This window comes from Myodes glareolus, chromosome 22 (assembly GCF_982192425.1).
Source record: "Myodes glareolus chromosome 22, mMyoGla1.1, whole genome shotgun sequence".
In the NCBI taxonomy this organism is placed as follows: domain Eukaryota; kingdom Metazoa; phylum Chordata; class Mammalia; order Rodentia; family Cricetidae; genus Myodes; species Myodes glareolus.
The window spans coordinates 52,265,549-52,292,658 of NC_142047.1; the positions used below are offsets into that span (position 1 = coordinate 52,265,549).

Genomic DNA, 27,110 nt, shown 5'->3' on the forward strand with positions numbered 1-27,110 from the left:
ATGATTTATAAGCTTAGCCAAAGGATTCCAGTCCTGGATTGTGTCCTTCATCTCCTACTTCAAAGAATGGGTGGGGGTGGGAATGTTTGGAGCAGCCCTATGCTGTGGAATAATGTTTCTCCTCTGGATGGTCTGCTGACTCAAATCCCAAAGTCATAGGGACAAAGTGGTTATTGCACAAGCGCTGGCTGCCCTGGAACAGGGAACCTCTATTGATGTGTGGCTATCTATGTTGAAGCAGTAAGGTTTATGCCAACCAGCTCCTGCACCCCTAGGACAATGGTCCATTGCACAGGGTGGAGTGCTTGGCTTAGCTAGCCCTGAAGGTTGTCGAGCTGAAGAGCATCGCACAGAGAATGGCCCTCTCTGAGAGATATGTCGCCCTGTGTAAGGGTTTCCTGCCCCATATTCCCTTTCCCAGAAAAATGGCAGAGGACAGGCTGGATAAGTTCCAGGTGTCATGAACCTAGGGACAAATTCCATGCAAGCCCATTATAATGTTTCCACTTTGGGAAATGCGACCTCTATCTTTGCCTTCTGAGGGAGTTGCCTTTCTGCAAAGAAGTAAAAAAGGGGGAGATGTGGAGGGCCACAACCACATTCTCCATCACAAGATGGCGCTGGCATCCGGTTTCACCGCCAGGTGAACAAGATAACGCACATGTGCTTGGTAACTTTCCACTGCTGTCCCTGCCTACTCCCGAGGCATCATCTGGGATAATGGGCAGCGGACCAATCCAAGAGTGACACGCCCGAAGCGAGGACTGTTTCCTATATAAGGGATGGGTTCCCTCATTCTGGGTCTCCGCCATGTTAGCTTATGCTCTCTCTCTCTCAAGACACATTAAAGCTTTTCTGCAAAAGAATCCTAAATGTCCCGCGTCGTTCTTGCGGGCGAGACGGTAGCGCGGGACAGACCTGGATTCAGTTGTTTAGTTCCTAGCACCCAAATGGTGGCTCACAACTATCTGTCACTCCAGTCCCGGGATTTTGATGGCTAGGACATTCTTCTGGCCATCTGAGATACTGCACCCACATGGCACAAATTCATACACGCAGACAAAACACTCACACACATAAATTAAAATTAATTTAAAAGATTTAATTCATGTAACTTCCATTATAGAATGAATATTTGTATTCCAACCCCCAACTTCATATGCTAAAATCTATATCCTCAATATGATGGTACCAAGAGGTGGACCTTTGGGAGGCAGTAAGGATGAAGCCTCCTTGTATTAGTCGTGAATGGGATTAGTGTATTTGTTTGCTTGCTTGTTTATTCTCTACCTTTACTTAGTTGTTTGTTTGTTTGTGTTTTGAGACAGGGTCTCCCTATGTAGCCCTAAATTCAAGCTCCTCCTACCCAGCCTTCGAAGTGCCAGGATTACAGGTGTGCACAATCAAGTCATGTATTAGTGCCCTTTTAAGACACACAAGACCTGCTGTTCCCTATGCGAGGAACAAGGGAAGGAAGTCATTTATAAACCAAGAAGTGGGTCTTCTAGATCTTCTAGATGACCTAGATCTTGACATGCTCAGCCTTGAGAACTGCAAACAATAACTGGGTGTAATGTTGCAAGCCTGTAATCTTAGCACACCGGAGTGGAGGAAGGCGGGCTGCAAGTTCAAGTTTCCTCCTGAGTTACAAAGGAAGCTTGAGGCCAGCCTAGGTGACGAAAGACCCTGTGTCAAAGCAGGAGCTAGAGAGACAACTTAGCAGTCAAGAGCACTTGTTCTTGGAGAGGACCAGGGTTTTAGCTCCCAGCACCCACACGGTGGCTCACAGCCATCTTTAACCCCAGTTCTGGAGTATCTGATACCCTCTCTGGCATCTGAGGGCACCAGGCATGCACGTGAAACACATACACATGTGCAGGCAAAACACTCATTCACATAATAAAATAAATGGACCTTTCATGTTAAGAACATGACATACATGTATGAAAATGTCATAATGATGTATAGTTAGTATATGCACTAGAAACACGAAGAAAAGAAAAACTGAAAAGTAAGCACACCACTCTGCTACGGCAGTTTGTTAGAGCTGCTCATGGTCATCAAGACAGAAGTCTTGCCCGGTGACACAGGTGACACAGGCCTTTAATCCCAGCACTCAGGAGGCAGAGGCAGGCAGATCTCTGTGAGTTGGAGGTCAGCCTGGTCTACAAGAGCTAGTACCAGGACTGGCTCCAAAGCAACACAGAGAAACCCTGTCTCGAAAACAAACAAAACAACAAAAAAGAATAAAAAATTAAAAAAGAAACAAGTAAAAATATTCATTTACTATGTATACAGTGCTCTGCCTGCATGCACGCCTGCACACCGGAAGAGGGCGTGAGATCTTATTAGAGATGGATGTGAGCCACTGTGTGGTTGCTGGGATGGAACTCGGTACCCACCTCTGAAAGAGCAGCAAATGCTCTTATCCTGTGAGCTATCTCTTCAGCCCTAATTAAATATTAAAAGTAAGAGACAGAAAGTGTACACTGGGAAGCAGAGACAAGAGGACCATGAGTTCAAACCCAAAATGGGCTACCTAGTAAGACCCTGGTGTATTTTTTTTATTTGTCATAGAGAGACAAGGAGTCTATGTAGTCCTGTTTTGGAACTCACTTTATAGACTAGGCTGGCCTTGGTCTCAAAGAGATCTTCTTGCCTCTGCTATCTAAATGCTGGTATTAAAGGCATGCACCACCATGTGTGAGCTAAGACCCTATTTAAAAACAAAGAGTTGTAGAAATGATCTATGAGCTTTCTAGACTTGCTGTGAGGAGAGTCTTACCTCCTGTAGTCAAGGGCAGACATTGCTAAAGTGAAACCCAGAGTCTCCCACTGTGAGTGGGAAACAAAAACGGGGTCCTGTACTAAGCGGGGAACATACAGAAAGACTCGGGTAAGCTGGGGTCTCTGGGCTGCTATATTGTGATTCTTCCTTAGAAGTGAAGGGCAGGTCTTTCCCCTGCCAGCGGAAATGACCTTTAATTGGACTTTTCACTGCTGTGGCCGAACACCCAAGAGAAACAACCCCAGGAAAGGAAGATTCACTTCAGTATCGGGAATTTCATTTAATCATAGTGGGTGGGTATGGAAGAACAGGGTGGCTCACACCATGACAGCCAGGACACACACACACAACACACACATACATACAAGCATGCACATGCACACACATGCGAGCACACACGTGCACATGTAGCATGAATAATAAAAACCCAGAGACAGATATTGAGGTTTAGCCTGAAGATCAGAAAAGCAAAGCAGTCAGTCACTAGAGAGATCTTTTACCTCTACCAAATCTTCAGACTGAAAGGGCGAGATCCCACCTCCATGAATCCTCAGACTCCACACTCCACTGAGTTCCTGTCTCTTCCCCTTCACATTCTTCTCTATACCCATTCATATCACTCCTATCTCCACCTCCCTAGTGCTGAGATTAAAGGTGTGGGCCACCACTCCCTGGCTGTATGGCTGACTAGTGTGGCTGCTTTGCCGTCTGATCTTCAGGCAAGCTTTATTTATTAAAACACAAATAACATCCCACTATATGCACACACACCCACATGGGGTGAGGGGCTGCTGGCCTCGACTACCTGATCTAGTGAATATTCTTCTTTTTTTTCCCCTTTTTCACCCAAGTTGTCAGTCTAAGGGATGTGCTGCCCACCTTCGGGCTGTGTTTCTCTACTTAGTCTTCTCTATAACGAAGCTTCAGACCCAGAAAGAGACAAAAGAGGCCACAAGCAGTCACATCATATTCTTGAGGAACCACCGAGTATGGATAAAACAATAACCCACTTTGGAAAACAGCAGATCTGCCTTGGTTTGGGAGGAAAGCCCTCAGGTGTGAGGACATTGGAATGACAGTGTGTAATCGTCACATGAGTCCCCGTCTCTACCGTCAGGGACGGCCCAGCAGGCCTCCTGGACTGCACAGGACTTTGAGAGAGTCTAATTACTCTTAGAGTCTGAGGCGCTCCGGGTGCTGATTGGCCTGGGAAGGACAGGCAAGTAGGGGAGAATCGGGCGGGCATGGGTAGTCATAAAGGAATCCCTGGTTGGGGCCTCCAGCTCTTCATCACAGAAGGATTTCCAGAATCATAATATGCACATCGGGCCATTTGGGGTAACTCATGCTTGCTCAAGAGCAACGCCTTAAGGGCAACGGGCCTGTGCTCCTGGACACTGTAACTAACGCCTGTGACCTCGGATGAGCAGTCACACCACTGGGACTTTATCCTTCAGACATAGTAGCAGGTGTGTGAGGGATGAAGGTTCGCTCAGGCAACACCCTAGGTGGGCCTGGCAGTGACATGAAACTTTAACCATTCAGGAGGCTGAGGCAGGGGGGTCTTAGAAAGTTTGATTCTAGCCTGGGCTACAGAGTGAGACCTTGTCTCAGAAAACAGACAAACAATAGACAAGCAAAAATCCCAACACAAAATTCTAAACGGAAGGGCCCCTGAGAAGAGGACGATTGTCTCTTGGCAGTCGGCTCCCTGATCGCTACAGCTGATGGTCCCCCACTCTGCTGGGGGCAGTCCCTTTTCTCCGTCTGCTGGACATGTTGCTCCTACTAGGGCAATAATGAAGTCTTGTCATTAACACGTGCATATCAGCTTCTGTATGAATCTGTACATGTGTCTTTTTTTTTTTCTTCCCGAGACACAGTTTCTCTATGTAGCCCTCTCCTGGAACTCACTCTGTAGACCAGGCTGACTTTGAACTCACTGTCTCTCGAGTGCTGGGATTAAAGATGTGCACCACCATCTCCCGGCTCTGCATGTGTGTCTTAAATACTCCTGTATGTACATTGTATTTGAACAGCTAGTATGTTTACTACAAAGAATAAGGAAGGCTTGCCTGTCATAATATGGCTGTGTCCAAGAGCTAACTTGCCACGTTCAACTGGCAGACTAAGGCTCCTGCACCCTTAGAGGGAAATACCATGTGCCTTGCCATCTGAGAGGCCCCCTCAAGGATGCCCACAGGAAATGTGGAAGCTAATGAAAGTGGCTCCACCCTGGGGAGAGGACTGGTATTCTGGGAGCATAGGGGCTCAGAAAGGAGGGGATAGCAAAGAAAGCATTCCAGTATCAAGTCCCCTCCTCCCTGTCTCTTCTTACCCCTCCTCCCCAGTAAATGAACACAGGGCAGAAATGGGGCTAGGAGAGGTCTGGGAGGAAAGGCAGGTGGTGGGGTGGAGCCAGCACCTAAGTGACTGGGGAGCTGCCCAGGCTAGGAGGGCCTTTCTGGGACAAACCTGTATATTGCTGGGGTGAGTGGGCTGGGGATCAGAGGACGGGTGGGGACCCAACGGGCACTGAGTTGTCCCTGCCAGCAGGACAGTGCTGGAGTCTAGAAACGACTGTGCAGGGAAGGGTTAGCCACTGGATATGGAGGTGGGAGTGCTGTCTCGGTGATAACCCTTCCAGTTTGGTTGACTTTCCGTCTCGGTGAGTCCTCTGCTCGCCTTTCAGCTCCGGCTTCTTTCTCACCCCTCTGCTGTCCTCTTTGCCTCTTTGTGTTCCTTCCTGGAGACTCTTTAGCCTGTCCCTTTGTTCCCAAAGCCTTCCCGGGAACAGGTGAGGGCCAGGTGCTAGTCCTACTCCTGTTCTGGAATTTTCCTCATGCTTCTCTCCCTTCTTACCCGTCTGAAGGCAGGCCCTCATCCTGCCGCTACAGCTTCTGCATAAGGAGATGCCTGTTGGATGTAAGGGTGTTTGAGAGAACTATCGGCTTTAGTGGAGCAGGGACTGTGTTCACTCTCTGAGCCCGGAATGTTCTGTCCTCCTGGCAGCAGAATGCCCGAAACAGTGGTGACACAAAACAGCATGAGAACATTCAGAGAACATGCTTTGTATGGGATGTAAAGGCATGCCCTCTGCCATGTCTTCTTTCCGTATGCCAAGCCTAAACACTTAGGCTCTGAGGCTTGCAGCTATCTGGGCTGGTTCTGGTGCAGATCGCGTCTCTGGGTACCTCTGTCTGATCACGCGCTTCATTCTTCTTCGGGCCCACTCACTTAAGGCAGGCTTTAGTTCCAGTACTCGGAAAACAGAGGCAGGTGGATCTCTGTGAACTCAAGGCCAGTTTGGTCCACAGAGCGAGCGAGTTCCAGGCCAGTCAGGGTTACGTAGCCCTATCTCAGAGACCACAGAAAGAACTCATTCACATAGTGGTAATTGTACAGAATGAGGGGCCAGAGGTCAGTGGAGGAGCGCATACCTAGCCTGTGTAGGGCCCCAGAATGACAACACAGCATGCCTACCTCACAAGCCCTGATGATTATTCTTAGATTTGACTGGAATTTCTTTGTTTCTTTTTTTCTTTTCGTTTGTTCCCTAAACAATCTCTCTACGCAGCACTGGTTGCTCTGAAACTCACAAAGATCTGCCTGTCTTTGCCTTTGGAGTGCTAGGATTAAAAGTGTGGCCTGACATGCTCAACTTTAAATTTTCTCTTAAATCCTCCCCCACCCCCAAGCAGTCATATTATTTTTTTTTCACCTTTGGTCATTTAATCACCTCTTTTCTTTAGATGCTAAAGGAAAGGAGGAGTCATGGTTCCATACCATCACAGAACATTTTTTTCTAGAGAAAAATAAGATCTCACTCAGGTCCATACTGGTCTTGGGGCAGATCCTGCTGAGGTGCCGTCGCCACATGACTTCATGTAATAGAGAATCTTCAGTGTAAAGCAGGTTAGGACATCTTCCCCGAGATGGGATGAACTGCTGCCCGTGGCGTTGGACACCCGTGGCTTGGCCTCCTAGTCAGGAAAGGCATCAGGACATTTCCCTAACATTCAAATCCACCCTGTCATGCTTTCTTTGGGCTTCACGAGATTTTCTCTCCATAAGGGAAGTAGTTCTCACTGAGGGATCTCAGTGGGTCCTCGGTCAGCGTCAGGTCAGCTCTGAGGGACAGGAATGCAGTAGGAGTTCCCTGAGTGCTGGTCAGCATGATAGATGGATGCTCACCGTACTACCCCATGGGAAGGCAGAAGCAGTAATGGAGGCCCTTTTAACAGGCGGGTTTTCAGTTTGTTGTGAGCCAGGTGGAAGGTCGGCTTTACAAGGAGTTAGGGCTTTTCCTATTGGGTCCCCTTCTACCTCACACAGTCCTGAGAATTTTAAGGTCAGATCAACCACAGTGGCCCAGACAAGAGTTCAGAGCCCATGGGACAACGTGCCAGAGTATGACTCATGGGTCCTACTCCTATGGCTTTCATTCCTGGGTTTGCAGAGTTAGGCAAGAGGAATAACATCACAGCTACCTCCCAGGGAGAAAGAATGTAAATTAAGAAATGGGGCCTCGGAGAGAGGGAGCAGTGGAAAGTAGCGATGGCACCAAGCACTTGGCAGTCCTCTCAGGTCCTCAGAGTTTGCCATGAGCATTGAGGAACAGTTTTCCTGGGTCACATGACCTCCTAGGTTTCCATTTGTCTTTCAGTCCCCAGGGGAAGCAGGCGGGGGACACGGCCAGCAGAGGGCAGCAGCTGCAGTAACCTGGAGGACGTGTGTGGTGACGGGCAGGGGCACCGGCTGTGTGGGTAGGCGGGTCTCCATGTCTGGAGTCCCAGACTGAGCACGAGCCGCTTCGTAGGGCGCTTCCCTGAGACTGGCCTAAGCCTGGCCTCGCTCCCAGTGTTCACCAGCCGCAGGCTCTCAGACAGGAAGTTAAGGCCTGAGGAGTTTACGGAATGTTCTTTCAACCTAGCGGGTCCCTCCTCCCCGTTTCACAGTGCAGCATCCTGCAGCCCACACAGGAGCCCCTCCTCTGTCCTGTTCTCTGCCCCGACTTTGACTTTGTTTTTCTGGCACGCAGTGTGGGAGGCAGGGCTTCTGAGGTCATGGTCAAGGATTTATCAAGAAATTTGCTGACGAAGCGGCGAAGGCGGCAACAGATAGCCTGGCCTTGGACCCACCCCACCCAGGCAGAAAGTTTAGAGTAGTCTTCGCCACAATCTTTAACAGTCTGTTCCAAAATAACCAATAGGGCTTACCCAGAGCCCTGGCAAGGTGTGTGGACTTCAAGCTCACCTGCGGATGTTGTGTGCGCTTAGATGCCACGTGAGCTTCATTGCAATGGGAGGCACCTCAGTATCCTCACCGGAACCGGGCTCAGAAGCTGAAAGAATGGCCAGTAGTAGTTACAAGGTGCAGCCCGGAGCCACAGAAGATGCGCCATCCTGGGAACGAACCACTCTCCTCCCGCCAGAGGCTCCAGCTGCCTCAGAACCAACTGAACTCCCAAGCATGGAGGTGGATCCTAGGCAAACATGGAGGTCAAATGTGGAGGTAGCAATGGGGCCAGAATGGCTCCACGGGCTCTGGAAAGACTGAGTCTGCACTCTACGCCTTGACCCTTCATAATTCCCTCTTGGCGGAACACACCAGAATGAACAAATTAGACCTCTGAGGTCATGGACTTCTCCCTAGAGGAAGGAGCAAACAAGAAGCCAACCCTGAGCGACCTGCAGCTGCTGGGGTGGGGGTGGGGGGCTAGGAAGCACGAGAAGGTGCCAGAAGGTGTCGAGAGAGGCTGGCCCGGGGGAAGCCTGCAGAGGCCCTGGGCTGGATGCAAAAGTCCTGTAGCCTTGAGCATTCCTGGAGGGCCACAAAGACGGAGTGGAGGCTGGGCCGTGGTGGCGCACACCTTTAATCCCAGCACTGGGGACCTTTAATCCCAGCACTGGGGAGGCAGAGGTCAGGCGGATCTCTGTGAGTTCGAGGCCAGCCTGGTGTACAAGAGCTAGTTTTAGGACAGGCTCCAAAGCTACAGAGAAACCCTGTCTCCAAAAACAAAAAACAACAAAACAAAACAAACAAAAGATAGGGTGGAGCAGAGAGTGAGTGGTGTTGAAGCTGAGGTCACTTCGCACATCAAGAAAGGTCCCCTAAGGGTCTTCTCTGTGGGGATGGGGCCTCGGAGTGGTCTTTAAGCTAGGCGAAAAAAACGGCATACCACTGTACTGAGAACAGGTATTAGTGGGGCCTGCAGGAGGTGAGACGTGAGAGCAGTCTCCTCTGGCCAGGTTTCCTGAAGGACGCTTGTGTGAGACAAGATCTCCAGAGAAACAGAGCCGACAGAGGTGTGGGCGGCGTGTGGAGATTCATTACTGAGACGTGGCTCCACAGCTAGCAAGCAGGAGGCCAGAACGCCGGAGTCCAAGCTCCAGCTGATGCCAGTGCCAGGCGAAGATTCCCCTACATGGATAGCAGCTGGAGGAGCATGCTTGCACGGGGGAACCGCACGGTCCATCCAGGCCCACCTACCTGGGATTACGAGTTTCATCTAGAAATATCTTGAGCCACTCCGAGAGAAAGTGACCTGCTCTGGAATCCTGAGGGCCAGCCACTCTGACGTAAAACTAACCATCCTATGGTGAGGAGACACTTCAGAGATTCAGAAGGTCTGCTGGAGCAAGCAGGAAGAGGGCAGGCCGTGATGACACAAGATGGGGCAATGCATTGAGCTGAAAATGCTCTCTGTCTCCAGCCAGAGGTGCTCAAGACACAGCTGGGCCTGGGAACAGGGGCTAGGCTCTGGGATACTCTAGAGAATGGGGCAGTCATAAGAGCAAAGATGGACTCTGAGACAGGCAAGGTCATCCAGGCAGCTAGCGGACCAACGGACTGACGGACTGACGTAAGGCTATCTGTTAGGGGCAACAGCAGGTAGGGGGAGGTCATGAGACACAGTCTCAGAGGAGGGATATGGCAGGGCTCACCTGCAGAGTATTATAGAGTAAGCCAGTGGAGATACTAGCTATGAGGAACTACTCTCTGCCTCTGTGGGAGGGAGAGGCAGGCTCTTAACAGATGTATACATGCCTGGGGAATATGGTTAGAAAAGTTCAAAGTCAAGAACTGGGGCAGGAGGTCCCCAGTGAACATTATATAGTTCTCAGACTCCGTGGCACAGATTGTGTGGATTCTGAGTATCAGGCCTGTGGAAGGGCCCTGGGGGTGCTGAGTTGCTGACCCTGGAGCCCCCTGAGAACCTAAAACACAGGAACCCCTGGGGGTTGATGATAGCACCTGAGGTTTGTAATCCAAGTGGTACCCAAGGACAGCTTGGAGAAGGCCAGGCTGAAAACCATCAGGACAGTGACGGTTTTACCAAGGAAGCAAAGCACATTGAGTGGTGGAACCCAAGGGATTGAGAGGTCTCCAGGAAGTGAGGCTAAGACCTATACATAGAAGCAAAGGTCCTGGGAAGCAATAGTAAGCTCTGGCCATTGTCAACCCAGCTAGAGGGAAGAACTGGGGGGTGAGGTAGCAGGGCATTTGGGGTCTGTAAGAGGCCTCTTCTTAGCTAGGGTTGGGGAACAACTGCTTGTTATTACAATTAAAAGTCATGGGGCTGAAGAGATGGTTCACAGGTTCATAAATCCTGAGTTCTATTCCCAAAAACCACCTGGTGGCTCGCAACCATCTGTAATGAGATCTGGTGCCCTCTTCTGGCCTGCAAGCATACATGCAGGCAGAACACTGTATACATAACAAATAGATAAATCTTTTTTTTAAAAAAAAAAAGTCAAAATAGGGTGTGGTAGAAAGGGAACAAAGAGTTATATTCATAAAGGGACCCCCCCACCCTGGGAATTGGTCTGTGAAGAACCAAGAAAGCTAAGCCTGAAGATGTGAGCCAAGTTGGTTTAACAGCATGCTAAGATGTTTTCTCTTCAGGGACTTTCAGAACGATTAATGAGCTTCCCAGGGGTACCAGCAGGAATTCGGGGGCCAGGCACCATCATCCTTTCTGAGTCCCAGTCCCGTGTCTGCCCAGCTCCTAACTGTGCAAGGAGACAGACCCCAAGCAGAAATAGGGTACTTGGGGACTTGACCCGACAACTCCTAAATGAACTCAAGATTCAGGAGGCATCTGGGAACCCTAGGTATCCAGAGTCAGCAGGGACCCCCAAAGCTATCCAAATGTGGGGTAGATCCATTTGCTGGGTCCTTATTCAGAGCCCTCATCTCCTCCAGGACAGGGACTCTCTCAGCCTCTTCTCCCTGATCCTGGTCCACCCCTGTTCCAGGAGTGGGGTCTCTGCACTGGGTAGCTAAGGTGGAGTTAATGGGCTCCAGAGGGCGAGGGAGAGCAGGATATGGTTTGTCCCTGTCTGTGTCCCACTCCTTCTCCACATCCCTTCACCTAGAGTGGGGAGGTCGCCAGTCTGTTCTCAGGCTCCTCCACTGTTCCGTCCCCTTCCGAGACCTGTGCACTGGATAAACAGGTTGTCCTCATCTACAGACGGAATGGCCAGGGCTCTGAGAGGGATCAGCTCACATGCAATTACACAGCCAGGCCAGAGGGTGGGCCCGAGCAGGAGCTCCTACGATACCCCTCCCCCTCGGGTGGAGCTGGCTTCCGCCCATCTTCCAGAGCTCACCAGGGATGTCCTGCCCTCGGCCACCACAGAATCTTGGAGCCACGCTGAATCCCAGGCTCCAGCTCACCACACGTCACCAGACCCTCCCACACTTTCCAAAGGCCTGTAGTTCTGCCAGAGGACATTCCAATCTGAGGTTGCTTCTGGTTCTCCTTAAGAGGAGGATGGAGAAAAATTAACCCTCCTCATTTGAATAAAGGATCCAGAGCCCATCAGGGCTGTCCCCAGCACAGCTGGTTCATTCCTAGATTGGGGAAGCAGCTCTCCCAACTGGGAAGCACAGGTCATTCTTACTTCCATGATGAGGGGAATGATAAGGGATCAGAAGATGGAGGAAAATCAAACATGTGGCTCCAAATCCCAAGAATATGGAGCTCAGCAATATGAGCCCAAGAGTGCACACACACGGCCCAGACTCTGGCTTCTTAACTCAGTTAACCTGAAGCGGAACCTAGTTAACCCGGTACATAACTCAGAGAGCTTGATGCTGAAGCCACGGCCTCTGAGGTGGAGGGCCCCAAAGGCATGTCACCCTCCCAGATTTTTGACCCAGAGACCCGGATCCCACCGGATGTTCTTCGTCACTGAGGGCTTGCGTGCCTGTCGGAGACAAGGAGCAGCTGACATGTGTGAGGCATTAGCCCTGTCTGCTCTCCTTGGCACATTGTGAAGCCCTGGGGAGTTTCCCTTTTAAAGAGGTGGCCCTTCAAAGCTGGAGGACTCGGGAGCAGGCTGGATGTCTCTCTGGGTTTCAACCACAGGAGTGAAGCGACTTTGGACCCCTTTAACCTGCGTGTGCTCCTGGTGAGTGTCGGGGTGCTGGGGAGTAGACCTGGGTAGAGGCCAAGCAATAATGAGGTACAGAAAGTCTTTTCCATTTCTGGGTAGAAAGCATCCCGTGAGCAGGGGAGAGTGAGGACAGAGAGTAGCGTCTATACGTCCAGGGAATGACATCATGCCACAGCTCGAAGGGAGAGGGTCTGCAAGGCTGAGGACTTTCAGGCAATGGACAGAGGGGGCTCATGAGCCCCAGGCAGAAGAGCAAAAGGCATGGATGCCCAGCGTGGCACGGGGGAGGGAGAAGCAGCAACTAAAAGCAGGACCTTTTTAGATGTGGCTAGAGCGTTGGGGTGATAAGAAAGAGAACCTTGTGGGGTGCTCACCAGGAGCGGTACAGGACTCCTGGGCAGGATGAGGAGAGATACGAAGAATTCACCATCCCGAGGACAACCTGGGGGTGACAGCAGTGAAGGCTATTCTTCAGGTGGCCTGAGATACCACAGGACAAGGCCCCTGGGGAGGGGGTAGAGGTCACGGTAAGGGCTTGGCTGTTGAAGCTGAAGATTCAGCGGTCTGGGGGACAACTCTCTTCAGATATGGGGGACATGTCTGTGTGAATACAGGGGTATCTGCGGAAGTCAGCCTGGTATGCAGCTGGGAGATAGGCTAGTCTGCCGGGCCATCAGTGACCTAATGACATCCTCTGGGAAAAGGACATAGGGATAGATGACATGCGGGTCCCCACTCCACATGCAGCCTTCTGTCTAAGGATTTGCGTATATGCTCGTTTAACATGCGTGGGAAAGTTCACACATGTTTTCATAAGCTTGTCCACACACCTGGAACGGCTTGTTAGGGGTGTGCCCAAGTGTCTCTTATCTATGATAGTCTGTGACAATGTGTGGGACCTGGCCGACCTGTGTTTGCGATGATACCTCTGCACAGAGAGTAACCTTCAAATGTGGATATATGTGCCCACGCGCGTGTTTGCTGCAGATGGTGTTCATGAAGGAGCACACTTGCAACGTGTAGATTTACAGACGTGAGTGGAGTGTGTCTGTGTTTTTGCTGTGTGGGGGCGTTGCCCATGCGTGTGTGGTTCAGATGTCTCTGTGTTTGGATGTGCTCTGTGACCTGTGTTTATTGGAGGACGTGGCAGATCTGAGGTCGTGTGCTGCCCTGCAGTTGTCTCTTCCACCCCGTGGCCGGCGGCACGATCAGGGTCAAGTTAGCACATTTGGGTCTCAGATGGCAAGAGAAGCTTAGCAGTAGCTTCCTAAGGCTCCACATCACAACGTGGCTTGGTTTAAGGAACTTGGTATAACACGCTCTGGCTAGTAATTCTTTCCGGGGTCTTCAGTGTCAGCACTTAGTCACACTGGGCCCCTTGGTATGGTAACCCTGCCCAATGGAGCACATTTTCTGGGTTGGGAAATGGTTCACTGTTGCTCTCTGTGGCATTTTCTCTCGCTCTGATTGGAATTGAATAGCTATTGTGTGTTTATTTCACTGTGATCCTTCTGCTTTTGGTAAGAGCATGTTTTTCTTTGTTTGTTTTTCGAAACAGGGTTTCTCTGTAGCTTTGATACCCATCATGTAACTAGCTCTAGTAGACCAGGCTGGCCTTGAACTCAGAGATCTAACTATCTCTGCCTCCAGAGTGCTGGGATTAAAGGCGTGTGCCACCACCACCTGGCTAAAAGCACTTTTTTTTTTTCTACTGAATAGCACTGATAAAAGGGTGTGGTTCAAGGCCAACTGTCAGTTTGAAAGTAAACTTGACACAATCCCAGAGAATTTAGACAACAATGCCGAAACTAAGAGAGACTTACAGAGATATAATCTTGTGGGAAGTAGAAACTAGAAAAATACAAGATCTCCTGAGTAATTGGGAGCATGGGGACCTTGTGGGAGGATTGAAGTGGGAAGGGGAGAGGCAAGGAGGGGAGCAGAGAAAAATGTAGAGCTCAATAAATATCAATAAAAAAAAGAAATTAAAACTGTTTACAGAAGTACAAAAAAAATAAAAAGAAAGAAAATTTGAGACACGGACTGGGTGCAGATCTCTTGAGATGAGATCACCAAGGCAGGTAGAATGCAGTGTCTGAACACACACGTACAATGCACACACACACACACACACAGAGAGAGAGAGAGAGAGAGAGAGAAAGCAAATAAAAATTTAAAAAGAGCTGGATGATCCAAAGAAGAAAGAAGCCATTTGGTTTCTGGCCTGCTACCGTCTGTACCTCAAGTCTGTCAGCTGACCCCTCAGTGGAGCCTGTGTCAATGTCACATGGTAAAAAGTACAGCCTGGGAGGTCTTGGCACAGCCATACCAGGGGCATACAGATCTGTCACAGTCAGGAACCTGAACTAGAACTGACCGACTCCAAAGCGAGTGCCCCTAATGCCGGTACCCATCTCCCAGTTGTTTTCCTGTGGTGTGGAATTGAACCAAACACACCCCGGGTCCTGGCTCTTTCCATGGTGAAGCATCTAGGTCAGTCAAGACTGTGAGGTTACCGGAGACCCTGTCATGCACGACATTCAGCCCACTGAAAGAAATAACAACTGAGAACAGAAGCACTACCATGTGAGACTTAGCTTGTCATCCCAGCTCTTGGGAGACTAAGATTCGTGATCACTGAGAGTTCAAGGCCAGCCTAGGCTGCAGAATGGGATTCTGTTTTAAAAACAACAAACACTAAACTTAAACAGAACAATGACAACAAAAGTCATCCCAACCAAGTCAAGACGGAAACATGGTGGCAGCCCCTCCTCCCACTGAATACTCTAGGAGGTGTCAGCAGGGGGTGTGTGTCCTGTTCTTAACCATCAAGAGGAAGGAAGGGAAAAAAATAAGGAAGAATCTGCAATACCAGAAGAGCAGAAAGGGCTGGTCAGAAGGCAAAGGTCTCAGCACACTGGGAAGGAGAGGCGGAGGGGAAGAACTCCTGAAGTGTTGAAAGGGAGCCCTGTGGGGTGATAAGAGCTGAAGGGAGGTTCCCCAACCCAGCAAAGATGTGGCAGAGATAAGGCCTTGGAGTCAGCTGACAGTGAGAGTCTGGAAATGCCTGAGGTGGAGAGAGAGAGAGAGAGAGAGAGAGAGAGAGAGAGAGAGAGAGAGATACAGAGAGGGAGACAGACAGAAAGAACAGCCAAGGAAGGAGAAAAACCATTAAGAGACACTCCTGAAACAGAAATCTTCCAGAACCGTTTGGGGCCAGCCTGGTTTACAAGTGCTAGTTCCAGAACAGGCTCCAAAGCAACACAGAGAAACCCTGTCTCGAAAAATCTAAATAAATAAATAAATAAATAAAGGAATCTCCAGAACAGAACCAGGGCAGCTTTTCTTGTCAGCGTTTCTGGTTCTCTTTACGGCCCTGTTGCTGCAGTGGGCCCTTTTGTTGCATTTAAGCCTAAATTGAGAAAGAGCCCCTCACACAGTCCAGCCCAGCAACTTTGCTGTTGCTCTAGCCTTCAACATCAAGTAGGGAGCAACAGGGATCGCCAGCTGGCCATGGGAATGCTATCAACGCAACGGAAGAGAGTCCAGAAAACAGCAAAATGGAGGCTGGAGTTCATTCAGTCAACCAAAGGGGACAAAAGAAAATAGTGTTGCTACAGACGGATGTGGCTTTCATAACCAGAGCAGAATGCCAAGGGAAAGAACAAGAAGGCAGTCTTGGGAAGTTGGACATACAACTTCTGAAATCAAACATGAAAACAAAGAGAGAAAATCACCTAAGGGCATAAAAAAAGAAGCATACACATACATATGCTCTCATATGAAACAGGGCAGGGCGGAGGAGTATGAACCCAGGTAGGTTGGAGGATAGAAAGTTCAAGGCCAGCCTAGACACCACCTCAGAATGAAGAGTAGGGCGTGGGGAGGTAGTTCAGCACGTAAAATATTTGCCCCGTAAGCATGAGTACCTCTAATTGATCCCTGGCACTCACGTAAAATGCTTTCTGGGAGAAGCACAGACAGGCGGGTCACTGGAGCTCACTGGAGCCAACCTAGTGGAATCAATAAACCCCAGGTCCCAGTGAGGGACCATGTCTCAAAAAGCCTATTCCCGAGGAACAATGCCAAAGGCTGACCTCTGGTTTAGTATACACGAAGCTAGGGTTCAACTTCACCTACTCCAAAAACAAAACGGTCTAGCCTGTGGGTGACAATGCTTGCATACATGTGTGTTCCTGCATACACACAAGCACACATCCACCAACACATAGACACACCCACAAGAAAAGTGACAGAGAAGGCTGGGAGGGTCAGTAGGGGCAAACAAGAACAAAGTGTAACACTTTTGTCTGAATAAGTCCATAAAAGGGCGCTAGGAATGTATCTCAATTGGGAGAGTCCTTTTCTAGCGTGCATGAAGCTTTAGGGCTCTATTCCCAGTGCCTCATAAACCAGGTGCCCTGGGACACACCTGTAATCCCACGCTGGGCAGTCAGAGACCAGAAGATCCTAAAGTCAAGGTCACTCTCAGTTAATGAGTTGGAGGGCATGTGAGACCCTGTCTTAAAAAAAAAAAGAAAAGAAAAGAAAGAAAGACTCAAAAGCGTGTCGCTCATTGAGAAAGCACAGGACTGTCAGGCTGAAGAGATGGCAATGCCCAGAGAAAAAGCACATCTTCTACAAAGAACTAGAATAATAGATTATTATTATTATCTATGTATCAGCTGACCCGATGTTGTTCCTAGCAACAGTTCAAGTGAGACAGACCGCAGAGCCTTCAGGCTCATGGGGAAATGATTTACGCCCCAGAACTGCACACCCAACAAAACTGTTGACCTGGTGTGAACGCTGAATAGACACAATGCAGGCTTGGAAAAGCTCAGAGATGCAGCCCCTACACACCCGCTGCCAGAGAATGTTGCGAGGGCTTGTCCTAATCAAGTCAGAGGCTAAGCCAAAGAGGAGGCCCCGTGGAAGTACAGATGCTGTATGGAAGCCACAGGCTCCAGCTGCCAGCCAGGAATCCCGGAGGAAGCGAAGTCAGATGCTGGCGTCTGGAGGAAAGGGGGAGAGCTGGGAGCTGAGGGGAGGCTGCCGTATCAGGAGACTGTAAACTGTGAGAATGAGAATGGCAGCAGTGGGAGGACATGGGACAATGAGAAGTTCCGAATAACAGTTTTAAAGACAAGGTCTTACTCTATAGCCTATACTAGAATCAAATTTGCCATCCTCTTGGCTCAGCCTCCCGGGTATAGTATTACAGATATTATAGATGGGCAATGCAATGTCTAGTTTGATTAAAAAGACCCTCCTTTAAAAAAAAAAAGCCTCAGTGGTGCTCAACATGTGGGTTGAGACCCAGAGGTCTCATAACAGATATTCATAAAATAGCAAATTATAGGTATGAAGTATCATCAAAAATAATTTTATGGTTGGGGGTCATCACTGCGTGAAGAACTAGACTGAATGGTTGTAGCGTTAGGTTGAGGACCACTCTCTAACTTTTTCTACTAATAAGGAAGTTAACACAATGACCTCAGTTTCAAAAAAGCTGAGGCTGAAATATCTGACCAACTCATAAAATTCTGAAGGGACCAAGAGTGTAGGAACCCAGGATCTGAACCGGAAGTCCGCGAGGCCACACCGTTTTGTTTTTGTGTTTTCAGCACCTGAAGCTGAACCCTAGCGCTGTATATTCTAGGCAAATGCTGTACCACTGAGCAGCATCCCCCAGCTCGACTAGGGCTTTTAAACCAATACAGGGATGACAGGAGAAAACTTAAAAGTTAGTTTTTAGCAATCCAGGATGGGTGCGGTGACATACTTGTATAATCCTGGCACTTGGGTGAGGGGTGCTGGACACTGAGTCCAGCTGAGTCCAAGGCCAAGCCAGGCAATCAACGCCTTTGATGATGTCAGCACTCAGGAGGCAGACTTCAGAGGCACTCAGAGACAGAACTCTGAGTTCAAGGCCAGCCTGCTCTACAGAGTGACTTCCAGGCCAGCCGGGACTACACAAACCCTGTCTTAAAAACTAAACAAGAACAAAAAGAATTCAGTGCGGGTGTTGGTGACATGAGACCCTGTCTCCACAACAACAGATTGGAACTCACACGTGGGAAGAAGTACATAGTCAAGAACCAAGCAGGTCTAATCAGAGGGTTCGGCCCTTCCTGGGAAGCATCGTAGACAAAGAGATGCCCTCAGGTTTGGAGACCCAGGGCTCAGACAGCATTCCCACAGTGGCCCAGGGGAGGGCTTGCCAGACTCATTCAGTGAGGATGCAGACCTGACAACAGTATTTCAGGAGATTTTACCCAAGAAAGAATTGCAGACAAGAAAAACACCACAAAAGAAAACAAGAACGGAGGACAAAGGAATCCACGGAGTACTGTTCCTAAAGGGAGGTGGCGGACCATGGTTTAGGCACTCAGGATTCTGTAAGGCACGTGGGGTTATGTAAGACCAGTAAACCAGGAGAGAAAATGCCTCAAAGGGGTGACAGGAAGATGAACACGCCAAGCGTAGGGGTTCAAGAAGGGACAATAAAATGAGAAACATAGTGAAGGCATCGGGGTGTGGTGGGGCATGGCTGTAATCTCAGCCTTAAAACACAGGCACAGATCACTGTGCAAGCCCAGGCAACTATGGCAGCTATCAAAGTAGGCAGTCCCCATGCCCCTCTTGTCTGCCACGGGTCAGGGAGTAGCTTGTGTATGGACACCTAGGATGTTTCATACCACAGAGGTACACAGAGAGTGAGTGGCACTTTTTGTATAGGGTCCTGGTATTAAGGATTCTTGGGACCTCTTTGCCGAGAGACCATAGGAGTTGGGAAGAAGACATAAATATGGCTCTTCTCCAATGGTGAGGTACATTTAAAGCTGCTACTTGACCCAGTCTCCCCAGCAACCATTTGAGTTGCTGTCAATAAGAGGGAAAGAGAGGCCCAGAGGCCCAGGCACCTGACAAAGAAATGACCTTTCTTCTCAGGGTCAGGAGGAAAGAAAGCACCAGGTATTGCCTGGAGTTGAGTAGGCACCAGGAGGACCCTTTCTGGATGCTGTAACCCTGGCCGGTCAGAATTTGGGCACTTTCAATGAACTGGGCCCCATAGGGCAGGTCTGCATAAAGGTAGCAGGAGTAGATGTGCCAGCAAGCTAGATAACAAAGAAACTCTTGTACTAGCCCCTTTGGGACCCCTCTCCAGGTCTGGATCCCCGGTATCTTTCTATGCCTCTATCTAGCCAATACAGCAACAGCCAGTGTGGGATCATCTGTGCTATCTATCCTGAAAGGGAATGGAGTGGTTACTCATTGAACACTGGGAGTTATAAACAGGACTCTCAGTCTTAATTACCTGGACCAAAGGCCTCTGTTCTTTCTCCTGACAGGCACAGCAGCTTCATCTGGCTCTTAGACAGGTTTTTTTTTTCCCTGTGTATAGGCCAGAACAGAGTTGCCAAGGCAGTTGTGGAAGCAGATCCCTGGGGGCCTTGCAATGTCAATCATCTGGTGGTTCTGGTCTCTACTGGCCATCTGTGCATCCGACACATTCCGGGAGAAGGCAGTGGAAATCATGAAGAACACACCAGTCATCGATGGGTGAGTAGCTATCTATTGAAGTGCCTGCAAGGGCCAGAAGCTTCCAGACCTCTGCTAGGAGACTCAGTTTCCCCTCTGTACCATGGTTCTTATCTTCTTCTGGCCTCAGCTCTTTGATGGAGAATCTTAGGACCTGGAAGGTTTCAGCAAAAGAGGGCAAGAAAGGAAGGAGGTAGCATCCCAGCGCCTGGCTCCCAGGGCTCCCAAAGCTCAGAGTTTGGTTGCATCTGTGGAATTCCGAGGTCTCCCAATTCTCTAGTCATATGTCTGAGGAAGAGTTCCAAGTCCCCTACCTGGATCTCAGCTGAAAAGTTGAGGTGTAGGCGGCTTTACCCCAAGAAGTGTTGGACCCTGAAGTCCAATCACGGAAGAGAAATTGCCCCAAGAGACCACTCTCACACCACAGTTGTTGTAAAAGCAAGAGGATTTAATTAATTCTGTCATGACAGAGTCACTCAGCATTCAAGCCAAGGACCCCGAACAGCTGGTACAGGCTACGTTTAAAGTAAAAAAGCCACAGAAACAAGAGGGGAGCAACATCTGTGAGTCATCCTAACCGTATCTGAGGAACTGAGTCAATATCCCCTGACCAAGGCTGAAAAACTGAGTCAATATTTGTGGGTTATCTTGCCCCAATTTCAATAACTGAGTTCTATATGGAGAACATCCACAAAAACAGGGAGATGGAAAATTCCCAACACTGCAGTATGTGCATGTGTAGTTGTTAGGTCCTTGGTTCCCAGGGGAGGGAGGAGCACTACTGCTGGGAGGCCTCAGAAATAGCCTCGGAGTTGTCAGAAGTGGCTTCAGAGTTATCCTAGAGTTTTACAGAAGGTCCTCTTGAGCATCCTTCTGACTCTCCCCCATCTCGTGCCCAACTAAGAGTCAAATACCTTAGTGCCTTGCTTGTTCCTTTGTGGAGAACACAGTGCATGGGGGGAGGGTGTCTCGTACGTCCAGCTCACACTGCCTGATCCCTCTGACCTTGCTAAAATACTGGAAGACCTTTGCCAGCTCCTTCCCACCCTTTCTCTCCTGGCCGAAGCAAGGCCAGTCTTCCAGCTGTCTCGTCTGCCTGCTGCTGCTGGCCAATCTGTCTCTCACTGGGTTATCGTGGAAGTCTCTACTGGACCTCCTGCCAGCACCCTCAATCCCCGAGGCTTATGCAGCTTTGCACAGCAGTTTGACCTGGCAGAGGTGGCTCTGTTCCCTCAGAAGACAGGAGTCTTGTGGTCCTATTTTGTCTTCCCAAAGAGGGTGGAGGGAGAATGAGAACAAGTATCGCAGAGGGCTCCTGAGGCATGTAGGACTCCATTCAAGTGCTTCACCCCTCCCCAGTACCCACAAGGAAGATGAGTTTCTTAGATAGATTGTAAAGTGTCCTCAGGCAAAAGATTAAAGTCCATTTCCTGGAGCCTATCTAGCCTTGCCTCAGAGAGCTGCCAAGGTTGGCTTGGCTGGCCCATACCCATTCATTTACCCATTCAGTTAGTGTATCGTGGTAGATCTGTGCAAAGGGTGGGGTAAGAGGGATGAAGCTAGTCCTGTCCATTCCTGGATGTCTTCTGGGTGTGAGTTCACATACAGGGTCGGAAACTTGTGTGTCCCTTTGCTGGGGGGTGACTTGGGTACCAGTCCTAGAGAGGGGCGCATCCTCCGAGCTTTCCAAAGGAGCGTCCTGGACTGACTAGCTTTGGAGAAGTCATTACTGGGAGTGGATGGGGTCAGGGGGAAGGAGAACTGATAGGCAGGTGACCTGGTACATGGACTCAACAAACCTGAGGCAACTGTCATATAATGTGGGTGTACGTACTTCTGGTTGTGACTCCAGCACTTGGGGAGGCTGAGGCCAAAGGGTCACTCACTGCAGGCTTAAGGCCAAGGCCAGATTGGATTTTATGACACCCTCATGCTTCATAACAGAAGGACCCTATTTAAAAACACAAATAAAGGCGGTGATGGCACACACCTCCAGCACTCAGGAGGCAGAGGCAGGCAGATCTCTGTGAGTTCGAGGTCAGCCAACTACAGAGTGAGCTCCAAGACAGGCTCCAAAGCTACAGGGAAACAAGGGTCTCAAAAAATAAAACAACAACAAAAAAAACAAAACAAAAAAAGTAAAAACAAAAACAAGCAGAAAGCGTAGTTGTAGGAAAAAAGAACTGGGATTGGGATCGGAGATGGAAAGAGCCAGAGGCGGGGAAGGAGGACAGGCTCTGCTCACCTTACAGGAGCCTCGAGGGCCCAGCCCAGCCCAGCCCAGGCCACAGCCACAGGACTGACAGCACACTGCGGGTGCCTTCTCTGCATCCATGCATGGAAATCAGTGCGGTGCAGATCTGTGGCAAGCATTCTGCTGGGCCTGAGCCTGCCTCCACTGCTCCTGGGCAACTCAGGCTCCGTAGTAGCATGGGCAGAGGTGACAAAAAGCCCTTGTACTAGCTCGGGAGCTAGCTGCTGGCCCCGTCCTTCCTCCATGAAAGCACTGGCTTCCTTGAGACTCCTAGGAACTCAGAGGATCAAAACTCTTTGGGGTCAGAGATGAGCTGGCCATAGACGAGCTGGGGTTTGCCGTAGGAATAGAGACAAGGATGAGCCAGAATCCTACAAGTGATGTCTCACTCCCCAGAAGGATGGGGCCAGGCTACTCCTTATGTGTCCTGGCTTTCCCTGTAAGGGGCAAACTTTTTTTTTTTTTTTTTTTTTTTTTGGTTTTTCAGGACAGGACTTCACTGTAGCTTTGGAGCCTGTCCTGGAACTGCTCTTTTTTTTTAAAAAAAAAATTTATTTATTATGTATACAATATTCTGTCTGTGTGTATGCCCGCAGGCCAGAAGAAGGCACCAGACCCCATTACAGATGGTTGTGAGCCACCGTGTGGTTGCTGGGAATTGAACTCAGGACCTTTGGAAGAGCGGGCAATGCTCTTAACCACTGAGCCATCTCTCCAGCCCCAGGAACTATCCGCCTGCCTCTGCAAGGGGCAAACTTAATCTTTGAAAATGTCATCTTCCAGCTGGGCGGTGGTGGCTCATGCCTTTAATTCCAGCACTCGGGAGGCAGAGGCAGGCAGATTGGATCTTTGCAAGTTCGAGGCCAGCTTGGTCTACAAGAGCTAGTTCCGGGACAGGCACCAAAGCTACAGAGAAACCCTGTCTCAAAAAAAAAAAAAAAAAAGAAAGAAAGAAAAGAAAGAAAATGTCATCTTTCTATAAGGTGCCTGCTCCTGCATTGGTTCCCAGCCTTCTGGCCCAGGTGATTTTGCAGCATAGCAGGGGTATACCCTCTCGTTGTGCTGGGTGGGTAGGTGGGGGGGCCTCAGAAGGCCGGCCTAGCAATACTCAGCTCATGGTCTCTTGACCTGGAGGGCAATTAGGAATTTCACCCATGTGCAGGTGTGTTCAATTCAGAGGCATTCCACCTCAGAGGCCTGCTTGTTAGTCTTGAAGTGTAGGATTTTGAACTGGAGAAGGGCAGTCTGCAAACCAGTTGGTTCCGAATTCTTAATCCACCTTGGACCCCCCTCCCCGTTCCCTCCAGGCACAACGACTTACCTTGGCAACTCCTGAAGTTGTTCAACAACAGGCTGAATGACTCAAAGGCCGACTTGAACACACTGACCGAAACACACACCAACATCCCCAAGCTGAAGAATGGCTTTGTAGGGGGGCAGGTACATCCTCTGGGGTCTCCCCTATATTCCCTGTGGGCCTGCCTTAAAGAAGCATGCCTCCTGGGCACCTGGGCCCCAGGTCTTGGAAGGGTACACCTGTCTGAACCAGCCCCCAGTGCTTCCGAAAGAGCAGGAGAACAGACCCATGTATACACTGGGGTGGACTCAGAAATCAGTGGTCTGGACTATCCACTATTCCCCTTGGCCCCCAGTTCTGGTCCGCGTACTTGCCTTGTGACACCCAAAACAAAGACGCTGTGAAGAGGATATTGGAACAGATGGACGTCATACACCGCATGTGCCAACGATATCCTGAGACCTTCTTGTGTGTCACCAGCAGTTCAGGTAGTGTCCCATCAAGGCGCTAACGTCCCTCTGCCAGGCTCGGTCTTCAGTAGAGGGTGGAACTTTGAATCCTGAATGTTTAGTGCCAACCCTCTCCTTGGTTCTCTGTAGGTATCCGACAGGCTTTCAGCGAGGGGAAAGTGGCCAGTCTGATTGGTGTAGAAGGTGGCCACTTAATCGACAGCAGCCTGGGCGTCCTGCGGGCACTCTACCATCTGGGTATGCGGTATCTGACCCTCACCCACAACTGCAACACACCCTGGTAAGGGGTCCTACTGGGAAGCCCCTGGGATGTGGTCAGAAGAGAAAACCAAGCGAGACCTCTGTCATGCCTAGAACTCTCCTGAGCTCCAGGCCAGGCCTTGTCGGCTAGGCAGGTGAGGGCGACACTTCTCTCTGCCCCCTGGAAAAACACACATGTGTTTCTCTTCAGGTCCGACAACTGGATGGTGGACAAGGGAGATGACAAGGCTGAGAGCAAGGGACTGTCAGTCTTTGGGAAGGTGAGGGGGAAGTGTCACGCCTCAGTGGACTTTGGTGTCCTCCTCAGTCACATGGAGCTAACAGTCCTTGTTTCTGGGGTTGAGTCTGTCGGAACCCCTGAGCGTTCAAAATGCTGAGTCTTGAGTACCCCACAATCTCTAGCCACTAAAGGGTTAATTCACACCCATCTAGCGCTGTCTCTCCCATGCCCCAAGTTCCCAGTGTCTGTGAGATGTACCCAATCCTGTCCCCTCTCCCCCAGAGAGTGCTGAAGGAGATGAACCGCCTGGGTGTCATGATTGACTTGTCTCATGTGTCCGTGGCGACCATGAAGGATGCTTTGGAGTATTCCAAGGCCCCGGTCATCTTCAGCCACTCCTCGGCTTACAGCCTGTGTGATCACAGGCGGAATGTACCTGATGATGTCCTCCAGCTGGTGGTAAGGCATTCGAGGAGGGAAGGGGAGCCCCTTGTCTGCTGTGGGTCCTCTCCAACCTTCACCCCCACCCCTCTCTGAGCAGAAGAGCAAAAGGAGTCTGGTGATGGTGAACTTCTACAGTTACTTTGTGGCCTGCTCAAAGGATGCCACCCTGTCCCAAGTGGCTGGTAAGTGGACAGGACCACACAGTGACCAAGTGGGGGAGGAGCCTCGCTTAGGACCCACACCTGCTACTCCCTACAGACCACCTGGACTACATCAAGAAGGTGGCAGGCGCTGAGGCTGTGGGCCTTGGAGGGGACTATGATGGCGTTACAGAGTAAGAGTGACATCTTGTTTTCTGATGGAGTTATGATCCTACTGATGTGTGCTGATGGGGCAGGGGAGGGAGAGTGTCCTTAGTACAGTCAGTGCAGTGCATTTTGCTGTAAGCCTGCTCTTCTGGCCTTCGTATGCCTGGAGTGTACTGTCTACAATGCCTGGGACTCTCGGTCTTGGTGTAGGCTTCCTAAGGGACTGGAGGATGTTTCCAAGTACCCGGATCTGATAGCGGAGCTTCTCAGGAGGAACTGGACAGAGACGGAAGTCAGAGGTGTACTATCTGAAAACCTGCTGCGGGTCTTCTCTGAAGTGGAGCGGGTGAGAGAAAGGGGTCATTTGGGTTTCCTGCCCTTTGCCCACGCAGGCAGGCTGGCTAACTTGGGTCTGTCTCCAGGCAAGCAATATCTTGCAAGTTCCAGAGGAAGAGCCTATCCAACTGAATGAGCTGGGTGGATCCTGCAGGACAGACTATGGCTACTCACAAGCCCCCAGCATCCACCTCCAGATAGGGGCTCTGCTGGCCTTCCTGGTTCCCTTGCTCTTCAGTCTCAATCTTCTGTGACATCCTAAGGACCAGAACCTCTTTCAGTGCTCTCAGAGCTCAGGGAAGACTAGACAACCCAAGAGCCCATGTTGTCCATGCAAAAACATCCTCTCCCAAACAAGCAGTGTGCTAACCTGGGGACAGTTCAAGACACATGCACGCAATAAACGCCATGATCCCTTTAAGTGCAGAGTATGTATGTTGTCAGCACCCCAGCCCTGGGAAGGACTTTCGAGCATCTAGAGAGCAGATTTTGAGAATGGTCCCCGTGTGAACAGGGACATGGGAACAGGAACAGCTGAGTTCTTGGAGGGGAGGCCTAGAAGGAACTCGGATGTCTGCAAAATGTCTCATACGGGCATTGGCGAGTTCAAAAAAAAAAAAAAATGGTCCAGGTTCCACTGACTACCTCCTCCCCCCAGCACTAACACATGTACATAACACCCCTACAACATGTACCCATGTGCACACAGTCACTCAGAAGCACATATATATCACACATGGGACATGTACTCTGACACATACCATATGAGAGTCACACATAAACCCATGTTTATCTGGGTTCTGTAGTGCTGGGAAGGGAGCCAGGAGCCTTGGAGAGCAGGATTCAGATGAGATGGGTACCTGGACTCTCCAAGGCTCTCACACAGCCAACAGCAGGTCTTTCCAGAGTCACAGAGACAGAGGTGGTCTCGCATGTGTCACCTAGCATAACTGATAGCAAAGCAGGGGATCAGGCCTTCCGATGAGGACATTCAAGGATGAGTCCATGAGTGAATAACCTTGTGAGCAGCGGCATGGAGCAGTCCTGCTGAGTGCCCAAGGACTCCTTTCTGGTCCATACTGCTGAGATACTCCTCATGGACACGGGCAAGGACTTCTTTGTCGAGAGCCTGTACCTACCTGCTGAGAGGTATCCACGAAGGGTGAAGGATGTCACTGCCTGAGTATCTGAAGCCCATGGACATATATCTCTGTCCCTTGAAGATCTACCTTCCCTGAAAAAGAGCTAGGGAGACGATAACCACAGCCCATAGGGCTGACCACAGGGCCATCCACCTGGCTTTAAAGGTTTAGCTTTTTGAAATAAGCTCTCCTATATGATGGTCCTCCGACTCACTGTGCAACCACGGGATGATCTTGAACTTCTGAATCTCCTGCTTTCACCTCGCAAGTGCTTCAGTTACAGGTACAGACCACCTCACTTGGTTTATATAGTGCTGAGGACCACACCTGGGACTTGGTGCATGCTAGGCAAACATGGTACCACCTGTCCCCAGCCTCCGGTTGACTTCTAGAATCCTCCATGTGCCAGTCTACCGAGGAATGCAATGATAGGGGCCTGCCCACACCCAAGTCTGTAGATGTTAGCACCGAACGAGAGTTGGTCGTGTCTCTGTCTGTCACACCATGTTCCACCAAGCAGCATCCTTCTAGTCTGGTCTAAATGTCTTGGGGAACATCTGTGGCTACGTAGGATCAATGCAGAGGGGGAAATGCTTAGTGCAGGGTTCTGTGCCCATTATCGGGCCATAGCTATGGGAAAG

General features: G+C 50.1%; 1 protein-coding gene across 1 annotated transcript; it reads left to right on the forward strand.

Moving 5' to 3' along the window:
- The first annotated feature begins 12,057 nt into the window (after positions 1–12,057).
- On the forward strand, positions 12,058–25,748 carry Dpep1 (dipeptidase 1). The gene is made up of 11 exons (XM_048437509.3): positions 12,058–12,207; positions 19,601–19,758; positions 23,299–23,431; positions 23,644–23,776; positions 23,888–24,038; positions 24,210–24,279; positions 24,522–24,698; positions 24,781–24,865; positions 24,942–25,017; positions 25,202–25,337; positions 25,414–25,748. The coding sequence occupies exons 2-11, from the start codon at positions 19,655–19,657 to the stop codon at positions 25,579–25,581; spliced, it is 1,233 nt and encodes a 410-aa protein (XP_048293466.3). The 5' UTR covers positions 12,058–12,207; positions 19,601–19,654; the 3' UTR covers positions 25,582–25,748.
- The last annotated feature ends 1,362 nt before the right edge of the window (positions 25,749–27,110 follow it).